This window comes from Lycorma delicatula, chromosome 12 (genome assembly GCF_047948215.1).
Source record: "Lycorma delicatula isolate Av1 chromosome 12, ASM4794821v1, whole genome shotgun sequence".
Classification (NCBI taxonomy): domain Eukaryota; kingdom Metazoa; phylum Arthropoda; class Insecta; order Hemiptera; family Fulgoridae; genus Lycorma; species Lycorma delicatula.
In genome coordinates this window covers 69,887,639-69,900,090 of record NC_134466.1, presented here as the reverse complement: position 1 = coordinate 69,900,090, position 12,452 = coordinate 69,887,639, and the positions used below count along the sequence as shown (strand labels likewise).

The following is a 12,452-nucleotide window of genomic DNA, read 5'->3' as shown; positions in this document are numbered from 1 at the left end:
CAGATATGCCTGTTCATTGTTGGTAGCAGTCTACTTACATTATCATTCCTCTTTTTACTTCCTTGGACGAAGTAAGAAAAGTACTGTGATTGCAAAAAATTTCGGTTTTTAGATTTCAACGGAATTATCCATTTTGATCATCCCTAAATCCATTTTAACTAGTTTCGGCGAGACGTCTGTATGTAAAAAAGCATGAATGTATCTTGATAACTCAAAAATAATTAGCCTTTTGATTGCAATCGACTGAACCAAAAGTGTAAAAAAAAAGCCAAAAATCCAAATGTTTTGTATTTTGGACTCCTTCTTAACTGGAGTATTATAAGCCCTCAGAATTTTTCAACGATATATTGTAGGTAGTACTTAATTTTATTGGTTCCACAGTTATAGCCAAATAAAATTTAATTAATGAAATATTTGGATCTTACAAGGGAAGGCACATCGGTTAAAATCTGAATTCATATACATTTATTCTTTTTTAACTTTTTTTTTTAATTTAAATATATTGATTTATTAATAATTGTTAACCTCTGAGTGTAAAAACAAATTGCAATAAAAATTCAATAACAAAAAAAAAAACATTAAAAGTAAATTGGAAGTTATTAGTGAAATAAAACTTTACATTCTTTTCATTTTAATTCAAAAATTTTTACACAGGCTAATAATTATTATTAGCAAATCAATATAATTAAATAAAAAAAAAAATGTAAATGAAGTCAAGATTCCAACCGATGTGTCCATGGTTACAGATCTGACACGTTCTCACTTACACTACACAACTACTTGAGTGGAGTGTAACAAAATTAATATATAAACTGAAATAAAGTGCTGATATGTACATCACAAAAAAATGTGATCAGTGTGGTGTCCACCACAATGCAATTCTGTAACTGTCCACTTTATATAAAGTATTGGAGGATTGTATCTACATTCAAATGAAATAAGTTTAAATGAAATGCAGCAAAAAATGTGTAGATATAATTTAATAGGCTTACAAGGAAGTCATGTGGTCTCCACTTCAGATTTCTTTTTTTTTATCGAGATGAAGTTTCTTACTTTTATATTTCTTGCAAATCGTTTATTTTTTCATATAGCTACATTGTTTACAGGTTTAATTTTTAAAAAAAGTAAAGCTAACTTTAAAAATCATACTACAAACCAAAATGACTTTTTGACTTGTTCAAATTTCAGTTTTTGAAGTCGTTATTAAATTATTCTTAATTTGGTACAAAACCTAAGTCATTCTTTAAGGAGTTACAATAATGATTTTTTATTTAATTTTTCACTGTTTCAACCTGTCTCCTTGAATATTTATTAGTTTTCTCTGCATTAGACATTAACAGAGGGGGAACAATTCTCTTACCTTATCAAAGAGTTACGAAATGATAAATTCCCTGATAAATGATAAATGCCATGCCTGAACCCAGGACCTCTGTATGAAAGGCTGAGATGCTACCACTCACACCATGGAGGCCGAGGCCGGCCATTTAGAGATGTAATTTTCAATGAATGTACAGTATGTTATTAGATTCAATTATGTATGTATGTGTGTGGACACATTTCTCTTGGATTTTGATTTTAGATTACTAAATTACACAAATGCAGCCATTCGTTACATGAATTAGCCATTGGGTTTACCTCAACATGGTCGCCAAAATATAAATTTTGTAATAATCATTACACAATAACGGGGTAAGGTATCAAGTTGGTTCAAACATGGTAATGTAAGGTTTACTAAAATGCATAAAATATATAAATATCAATTTTGTAGATCAAGTGTTTTGTTCCACCCCCAAAATGGTGGAAAAACTAACTTTTTAATAATTGAAAAAAAAGGTATGCCATAAAACCTCCAAAGCAAGAGATAAATAAATTACATTAACTTATTAACAAGTATGTTGTGGCAAAATTAAAAGTAAAGAGATTATAACTTTGTATATTTTGTATATTTGTATATTCATATTTCATTTTAAATTCTGTACAGGAATTTGTTTGACCCGATAATAAAATCTGGTCAACAGTTGGACGTATTGATGATATATATGGAGATAAACACCTTGTATGCACTTGCCCTCCAATATTACCAAGTTTTTAATATTGGGATACTATTCAAAAAGAAATAAGTGCTTGAGAATGGAATATCAAGATGGAAAAATTATAAAAGTGAGAAAAATTGTAAATATTCAATCAATTACCATTTATAACTTTTTACAACATAAATGTTAAAAAATGTTTCAAATCAATTTCAGTGTACTTTATTTAAGGTTAAAATTATAAAAATTTTATCCGAGTCTAAGTTGTATTTTCTTGGTGGTAAAAGCTTCTACAGAGTCTGCCTCTGTCGATGCTGATTGCTGTAGTAATAATGATGTTTGAACTTAATTTTGTAACATTTTTTTTTATTAATTACATGCTCAAAAATTATGTAAGATATTAAGTTGTGTTTTTGTAAAACCTCTTTTATTATTATATATATTTTGGATTATTCACAAGTGTATTTAATTTGTGTCCTTTATTGTTTATTTAAGATCTTTTTAATTATGAATTCCTGTGCATTTTAGATTTGTTTCAACAAGCCAGTTTGTGAAAGTATACTCAATGGTGGAGTGAAATGTTTTAATGAGCTCTTATTATGAAATACTCCATCTGTTTTGTCAAATGTAAAACTTATTTCAGTCTCAGCAGTCGAAATTTGTACACCACAGGAGAACAAAATTGTTTGATAATTTGTATATTGTTTTATAGTTCTGAATGCGATGTTAACATAAATTATTTTAATGAATTTATCTTTTTTGTAATTTATTTTGTTTTTAATAATAAAATTTGTGTAGGAGTTTGTCTAATAGTGTACTGTAATGGTCATTTGCTTTAATTAAAAATTTTATTCATGTAATTTATCTCTGTTAAGTGGAATGATGTGTATTAGTCTGAAAGTTAGAAGTTTATGATATTGAGATGACTAAATGTTATGTATGACAAATTTTTTCAGTTATAGTAAGTTTTCCATACATTTTAAATGTACGTTTGCATTCATTTTTTTTGACTGTATGTAAAGGTACATATGTATTGTCTTGCCGAGAGCGAATGAATGTGATGAAGTAAATGTCATGCGGTTAATTTAGAGCAATAGTTGTTAAAGTTGGGTGGTGGAGCCACTGTTGGCGGGGCTTGACTGTGCTACTGAGGGCATGGTAGTCCATGCAGCCATGAGGTGTGGCACTGTGTTGCCAAGGGGCGGTCTTCAGGTATGATGTTTATAATGGGCGATGGGATGTAATCTGAATTTTGTTATTACATGTAACACATTTTGAATGGTATGAGTTTAGCGTTGTAATGACTCATTACTTAGTTGATGGTTGAGGCATTTAGTCACAAGCATTGGTATTAAAATTGGAACTAGACACAGAGTTCGCGCTTCCACGGACTCACTTAGCAGTTCAGAGGGTGATATTGTAGGAAAAAGAGTGAAGCTGTCCGAAAGAAGCCTAAAGCGAAGGTGTTGGCTGATATAATTTTTACTGTTGTAAATGTCTGCCGAGGAATTTGCATCGGTGGCATCCCGACTGATGACTGTGAGATGTAAGAGGGTCTAAAGATGACCTCCGGTAAAGCCCCTCAGGGCTCAAAATGGAGAGGGTGGTGTGACGACTGGAATTGCCACAAAGTGGGTGTGTCTTCCCCAATGGGATTGGGATGCAGAAAATTATTCATAAATTACAAATCTTATAGCTTAGCTTGAAATAAAGAGCAAAAATATTGGTTACAGCAAGATGAATGCTCTGTGTCACACTTCCAATTTGGCTATGGAGTTTCATGAATTTTTTTATAACTGTAATTTCTTGTGGAATACGGTATCTGTGGTCTCAAAAAAATTTTTCTCACCACCAAATTTCTATTTTTGGTTCATTTGAAAGTTACTATAACAAGAACAACATACACACTTTGGTGAATTTAAAGAAAATATCAAAAGATAGCATTTCTGCTAGCTGAAGTCAGTGCTGCGGTAACTAAGAAAAATTGAACTCGGCATAAAAACAAGTTGATTTCTCCATCAGTGCTCAAGATGGATATTTTGAACATTTTTATGACATGTAAAAGGAAAAATACTAAAATTATACTATGCTTAGTTTTAAATATTAATAAATTACGCTTGTCATTAAAAAAATTATTTTCAAAACACATTCCTTTCACAAGTCTAAAATTACTAATAACATGGTCTTTGGAAGTTATTTTTATCCTCCTTAGTGCACCTTTGTTGTTCAATCACTTTTTTACAGTTAATTTTAGCTTGCTTAGGTTATAGTTTTGAATATAATTAATATTTTTAATGAAGCGCAGCATAATTTGTATGAAAATGACTATATCAAGGACATCCAGAAAGGTTTGGCTGATGGAAAATTACAGACTTTATTAATAAATAAAATAGAAGTAATTTAAATAAAATTAAATTAGTTTTACTTCCTTGTACGAAGTAAAGAAAGTATTGTGATCATGAAACATTTTGGTTTTCATATTTCAACAGAAATATCAATTTTGACCATCCCTGAATCCATTTTGACTAGTTGCGGCATGACATCTGTATGCACATATGTATTATGTATCACATATAATTAAAAAATGATTAGCCGTATGATGTTGAAATTTTGGATTTAGGACTGTTGTAACATCTAACTGTGCACCTCTCCTTTTGATTGCCTGAACCAAAAGTGTCAAAAAAAGCCCAAAATAAAAATAAAATTGGTGTTTGGACTTTTTCTTAATTGCAGTAATAAGCCCTCATTGATAGCTTTTTAACGATATATCAAAAGTGGTACTTATTTTCATTGGTTTCAGAGTTATAACCAAATAAAATTTTTATTAATGAAATATTTGGATCTTAGGTTCACATCGGTTCAAAACAGACTTCATCTCCTTTTTCTTTAACTTTTTTTTTAAAATTTAAACACATTGATTTATTAATAATTATGTTAACCTCTCACTGTAAAATTATTTTTATGATGAATAAAATTCAATAACAAAAAAAAGATAAAATATTAGAAGTTTTTTATGAAATAAAATTTTATGTACTTTTCATTTAAAAAAAAAAATGTGTAAATGTAATTTAATTTAATCTGTGTACAAGGAAGTCATGTGTTGTCCACATCAGATATTTCTGTTATGATAAAATACCGAACTATTGCTAGTAAAAAAATTCAAGGATTACTATTAAAATGTAGAATTCTATCTTTAACTTTATCGCACTTCTTAATTTTTTTCTTGGTTAAACACATCATTTGTTATTGTGTCGGTATTTTGAGTAATTACTGTTACTGTAAAATTAAACCACTTTCTGTGTAATTTGTCTTTAGGTGTTTGTTCTATTAAATTGAATTTTTTCTCTCTTAAAAATGTATGAAGAATTTTTTAAAAGAAAATAACATCGCATATATATTATATAAACTTAATTATAACAAAAGTAATAATTTGGGTTTTGTATGTTAGCAAAGATGATGGTCTGAATTATTACTTCAGAATGCATTTCTGTTGCTGAAGTAATTTCAGGATGGCAGTATGAACTTTTACATTGATAACAATATAGTAAAGGTACTGTAAGAATTTAGACTTTGATTAAAGTAACAACCCACCAGAAAGTAATGAACTTAGATTTTATTTTGCAGAAGTTATTGTTTCAACTAATATGCTACCATAATTTATTTTTACATTGAAAATAATCTGAAGTTTTAGGTAAGTAAGCCACTGCTCTAGTACAAAATATAACAACACAATTTGATTTTAAAAATAAACTTTTGTTTCCACATATTTTTATATTTTAATTTTCCTGGCTTTAAAAAGTTTAATATTATATTTACTTTTTCTGTCATCTGTCACACTGGTTTGATGGTATTCTCCATTTTTTTCTGTACTGTGCAAATCTTTTAACTTTGACGTATTTATACATCCTTAATCGCTGTTTTATATTCAAATATATATTTTTCACAGCTTTTTATGTTCCATACATCTTTCTGTTACTAAATTAATTGAACGTGGATATCTTAATACACAGCCCATCAATCTCTTTAAAAAGTTTTGTCACAAATTTTAAATATGATTAACCTGAAAACCTAACTTTTCACTTTATAGAAGATAATTTTGATAATAATGAGATCTTTATCATGCTGATCTTTATGGGAGCATGAAAAAGTCTTTCTTCTGGAAGGTTCTTGTTTTTAATCCAAGTCAGGGTTGACTTTTTTCATACACAACAAAATTCATCTTTCATCCATAAAAAAGTATAGCAATTAAATTTGGCATCAGCCTGTAATTAAAAGCATAAATAAATTATTCCCTTAAATATAAAAAGAAAGGTGGTAAAAGGTATCTAATTTATTAAAGAAAAATTTACTTTTTTGTAACATTTCATCAAACTTATTTAAAAGAAGCATTTCTTTAAAAATAAACTTTTTTTTTTTTTTATTAGTCAGAAGTAAGATAAAAAAACATATTAATATATATCGATAACAAAATAGGAAATAAAACATTAAATTTTTGTTTACAAAATAATAAAACATTTTTTATTTTTTAATATTAAAATACCATTTGAATTTAATTTAAATGACTTCACACATAAATAAATGCATACACAACAATGTGTATTAAAATATGTGCACGTTTTAATAAATACTATCCAGAATTAAATATTTTTTCGTCACATTTTTTTGTAATAAATGCATTCATTATTATTTATAAAAAAATTACTTATCTCTGCAGTGTAACATTTGAAAATCTGTAACAAAGAAAAGTAATACATATATTTTAAGGATTTCATTATCTTTTTTAAACGTCCTTTTAAGGATGCTGCTCTTTGTGTGAAATAATCATTAGAACACAAAATGCATATATGTTGCAAAAAAAAACCAAACATGCACGGATACACCGGTCGAATTAAAAATCATTCATTCTAAACGAAGGATACATTGATAAAGAAGTACACACAATAATCAGTTTTTATTGTAATCTTATTGCTTTGTAGCTATTAAAAGTTAGCAAAAATGATTTAAAGGAATACAATGTTTATATGAACATCATCTTTTATAGTACATATGATTTTCAGAACCTTCAATCCGATTAGCAGTACAATCTCCCTGTAACACATGGAACAGTACTTTTCATGACATACTGGAACAGTACTCTCACTAACATTTGTTTGCATTTTCATTCATTTGGTTATGTGAACATAATTTATTTTGTTATATATTAAAAGGTAAAAAAAAAAAAATTAAATCAAATTACTTGCATAGGAAATATATTTACCTTTAAAATATTTGATTATTAACATTGTTTTTATCAGTCAAAAGATGACCTAAAATCATGCCATGCTTGAACAACATATTTACGGTTCTGCCAAATGTAATAATTTCCATAATAATACCATCCTCTGAAAAAGAAGATTATATGCATTCAACACAATATACATAATAACAAATTTATACTAGAAATTACTTATGATTACAATAGTTATTGTTATCAAATCCTCTGCAATAAGTCTGCTAGGAAAAAATTGTATTATGTTAATTACTCTAATAATCAAACCAGCCTGTATATTATATTATTTGATGACACAATATATTACATAATTTGTAGATTTACTATCTTTTTATGCTTATATATATACATATTTATATATATATATATAAAGCATGTTACAACTGTACAGTTAACGCATAAAACAGACAGCTTCTTTCAACTCAGCACATTCCCAAATCAGTACCAAAAAACCCCTTCAACTTACTTGTTTTTACCAGTTATCAATGATTTGAATTTTCTGTTTTCTTTTTCCATCATAATGTTTTAATAAACCTTATGCCCCACAAGTATTACATGCTTATGTTATCATGCAATAACACAATGCTCTTTGTTAGGTGTCATTGATTGTATATTCTGGTGTGCAATTTCTATATCATTTGATAGAAGGCTAGCGCAGCATTTGTTATGTGCTTCCTTTTTGAAAGTCGATCAACAATGTACCGAATTGATCCCGAATAACTATGGTGATAAATATGCCTAAAAAGCAAATCCTGCTTATACTTTCAATTGTGACAACAGATGTACTATACAAAAATGATTGGCATTTCATTTCTAAAGTGCTATGCAATACTCATTTTCATTACCATAAACAATCAAATTGAAAAATTCATCATTTCTTCTGTATACTATGACAAAAATGCCACTAGTTTATGGTCTTTTATTAACTAATATGAGTAGTAACATACATAAATTTTGTTATCATCCAACTCTTGATAAATGATTTTATAAAAAATTGCTCTAGAAAGAACTGGAAAAATCAATCCCAATCCAAGATATTGACATGAAAGCTTAAAAGATGTAACACTGTCCTTATTTCATGGTGACAATGATAATTATATCATATATACTTTAAAACTAGATTATTTAATTAAAATTCAATATAAATGACCACGTAAAATCATTTCAAGATGGTAAATTAAAATAAACATTGGGGAAAAAACAACCCAACCTTATACTGCAGAAGAAAGTAACATTACTAAATGGTCATTCAGTAAAAATTTTAAAGTGAGAAAGTACTATATTTAAATCCTACTCGTGATACTATTTATAGTATAAATTTAAATTTTGGTAAAAAGTACTCATGTGATAATCCACATAATATTACAACAGTTATGCATAAGCATATATTCTACGGATAAAAATCTTATTTAATATAATTAAGCTATATTAATATGATATTTAATAAACTACACACAAAAATTAAGATGTTTTTCTCAAAAACACTCGATTGATTTTTATTTCCAATTAATGTACACTACCTTCAATCTTCTAAGAAGAGTACATTTTAATTGTGATGCAGTTTTAATCATTATAGTTTTCTGTGATAGCTCTAGTAATGTTTTAATAATAAGCTGCAATGATTGAAAGAAAACTAAAATATGTACTATGGACAAAACTTCAGTTTAATATATACTTTAGTGGAAATATTAAATGTATTGTTGCCAATATCCACAATATACAATGGAACGCCAATTTCCCAGATGTCCAACTATCTGGACTCCTTACATCTATCTGCACTAGGCAATTTTAAAAAAGTAACACGTTATTAAAAAAAAATCTAAAACATAAATTACAATCACATCCACATCTCATAAAGATTGATTCAATAGTTGTAGCATAAAACAGCAAAAAAAATAATAAATAATTTATTTTTTATCCCTTAAAATGTTAAAATTCAAAAAATCTAAAAATGGTTTTAAGATAATTATCTGAAGAGTATTTGTAAGCCCAAATCGAATGAATATCTCGTTTAGTATAATCGGAAATGGGGAAAATTTACAATCATTGTCAACATTTTTTTACCTCTCATCACTTTCAAGATAGAATTTTAAAAAAATCTAGAAACTGGTTTTTAAATACTTTGCTACCAAGAAATTGAAAAAAAAAAAAAATTAATATTACCCCATTTTAACTCTTTAAACTCAGAATCTAAAAAAATACTTTCTTAATGTGCAGTTACATCATAAGAAAAATATGTATACAAATTTTCATTAATTTATCTTCTGTAGTTTTTGATTATCAGTAAGTAAGTAAGGACATATTTTATTTATATATATATATATCGCATGTTTTCAGTTCATATAATAATCTGGTTTGATAATTAAGGATATTGAGAGACAGTACACGTAAAAATGTCTTATAAATACAATTTATAATAATGTAACTCTGGTGCTGTTAACATAAGTATCAATATTGTTAGGGATTGTTAATATCATGTCTGCAACAAAACAATTGTTTTATCAATTACAGAAAAAAGAGAGATCTTAGAAAAATTGGATAATGGTAATCAGATGAATATGGTTCAGGAACATCCACTCTTTCAGATATTTAGATAAGTGGAGAAACCATTATGATTAATGTTTTGCAACTCAAAAAAGAATAAAGTATTTCCAGTAAGACAATGAAGAAAGCATCAAATGATGAGGGGAATTGAGCTCTTTTGGTGATTTGTTCAAAAGTGATCTCTTGATAAACCAATTAGTGGATCAATTCCAGTAGAGAAAGCAATTACTTTAATAAGAATCTAAATGGGAATGAAAATATTATTGCAAATACAGGTGGCTTCAAAATTTTAATCAGCATGATGGAATTTGGGAACTTTAAATTCATGGAGAATCATCAGCAAACATCCCAGTAGCAAATGAATTTATTCAACAATTTTCTGATTCTTTTAAAATATTATGATGAATACTTTGCTTATAAAGTACTTTGTAATTAGAAATTAGATTTTTATTTCTTGTACATATATCTTTTGTTATGTTCTTGTATGTTATGTAAATCTTTGTAATTTTTATATCCAGGTCTGAGCACAGGAGGTAACTCTCGGCTGAACTGATTCATTCTATTTATAGAGGTCTATCATGTTACATTTGAGTACCTGAATAAATTGAATTTAATTGAAAATTGTGACAATATGTCCTTGAATGGAAAGCTCTTCCTAAGATAACTTTATTTCCCAGCAAAGAAGAATCAGCTCCAGGCTACAAAATATTTGACACTGTTGGTTGGTAGTAGTAACACAACTTGAGATCATCGATTAAATCTTATACTGATTGAATTAGTCAAAAAGATCATAGAGATGACCACAAGAAAAATTTTTTTTTTTCTAGCAAATTTTTTCAGATTGATATGATTATTTCTATTTAATCCTGGACAGACAACTAAATGTCTTTATCAACACCTGGACACTATATTACTAGAATGAACAATTAGTTAAAAATACCAAACTTAAAAATTAAATTACAGAGTTATAAAAGAAATAAAATCAGCAATTAAAATGCTCAATATCAAAACAAAAATATTTTTTATACAGTACAGCATAATGTGAAGTGCCTATGTCATATGTTAAAGGCGAAATAAAATCACAATGACACAATATTAAAAATATAAATTTGTTTTGTCTTCACTCATTTGACTGGTTTGAAGCAGCTTGCCAAGATTCCCTATCTAGTGCCCGTCATTTAATATTGGTAAATCCCCTACATCCTACGTCCCTAACAATTTGTTTTACATATTCAAAGCATTGCCTGCCTGCACAATTTTTTCCCTTCTACTTGTCCCTCCAATATAAAAGCAACTATGCCAGGATGCCTTAAGATGTGGCCTATAAGCCTGTCTCTTCTTTTAACTATATTTTTCAAATGATTCTTTCTTCAATTTGCCGCAACACCTCTTCATTTGTCACTTTATCCAATCATCTGATTTCTAACATTCTCCTATTACACCGCATTTCAAAATCTTTTAATCTTTTCTTCTCAGGTACTCTGATCGTCCAAGTTTCACTTCAATATAAAGCTACACTCCAAACATATACTTTCAAAAATGTTTTCCTGATGTTTAAATTAATTTTTGATGTAAGCAGATTATATTTTTGACTGAAGCTTTTTTCACCTGTGCTATTCGGCATTTTATATCGCTCCACCTATAGTAATTCTACTTCCCAAGTAACAAAATTCTTCTATCTTCATAATCTTTTTCTTGCCCTATTTTTATATTCAGTGGTCCATCAACATTATTTCTACTACATTTCATTACTTTCATTTTGTTCTTGTTTATTTTCATGCGGTAGTTCTTGTGTAGGACTTAATCCATGCTATTCATTGCTTCTTCTAAATCTTTTTTACTCTCAGATATAATTACTATGTCATCAGCAAATCGTAGTATCTTTATCATTTAACCTTGTACTGTTACTCCGGATCAGACTTTTTCTTTAACATCATTAACTGCTAGTTCTATGTAAAGATAAAAGTAACGGGGATAGGGAACATCTTTTTTTCAGACTCCCTTTTTTATTACGGTTTCTTTCTTATGCTCTCAACACTAAATTTTTTTAAAATGCAGAACATTTTATTCCAGTCTACATTATCAAATGAGTTTTCTATGTCTATAAATGCCATGACAATACAAATATAAATGCCATATATGCGACAAGTTGGTGGATCACACTATACGACTCCTGTTGTATTGCCCAAAGGAATTCTTGCATCCAATCTTTCCCAACTATCCATCTGCTTGGCTGACTCTGAGGCAAATCACAATTAACAACTGAGGTAAAAACTGGTCTATAACTGCTTCTAAAGTTTTAGGACATGTAGTGGGTAAGACATGAAAGTAGGGATGTTGAACACAAAGGCAGATCAACAAATGAAAATGTACCAGATGAAGATGACATAAATGTGTATGACCCATTGTTCAATATGCAGAGATAAAAGTTATGCGTCATTCAATCAACTATAGTACCTAAAGAAGAACATAATGATGAATAGTAAACGTGTTGAAATCACCAATTATTAGGCAGGACAAAGGTATTTGGGAAAGCAGATTGGAAAGATCGTCTTCACTGATACTGGAATTTGGGGAAAAGTATAAGTTGCAGATATTCATTTTAAATG

At 28.4% G+C, this 12,452-nt stretch overlaps 1 protein-coding gene and 1 pseudogene across 5 annotated transcripts in view; one reads left to right on the top strand and one right to left on the bottom strand.

The window, feature by feature from the left end:
• The window catches only part of LOC142333516 (glycine dehydrogenase (decarboxylating), mitochondrial-like), a 48,456-nt pseudogene extending 45,974 nt beyond the window's left edge, over positions 1 to 2,482 (top strand).
• The window catches only part of LOC142333515 (presenilin-associated rhomboid-like protein, mitochondrial), a 45,253-nt gene that overhangs the window by 9,175 nt on the left and 23,626 nt on the right, over positions 1 to 12,452 (bottom strand). For 2 of the 5 annotated variants that reach the window (XR_012758622.1, XM_075380781.1), the window contains exon 9: positions 7,288 to 7,411. Coding sequence is in view for 4 of the 5 variants with exons in the window: in XM_075380781.1 (XP_075236896.1) it covers positions 7,321 to 7,411 (91 nt within the window). In the remaining variant the exon portion in view is untranslated. Of the gene's footprint in view, positions 1 to 5,628; positions 6,293 to 6,557; positions 6,761 to 6,974; positions 7,119 to 7,287; positions 7,412 to 12,452 lie in introns of those variants that run through there. The other 3 variants (XM_075380779.1, XM_075380780.1, XM_075380782.1) reach the window with 3 other exon arrangements.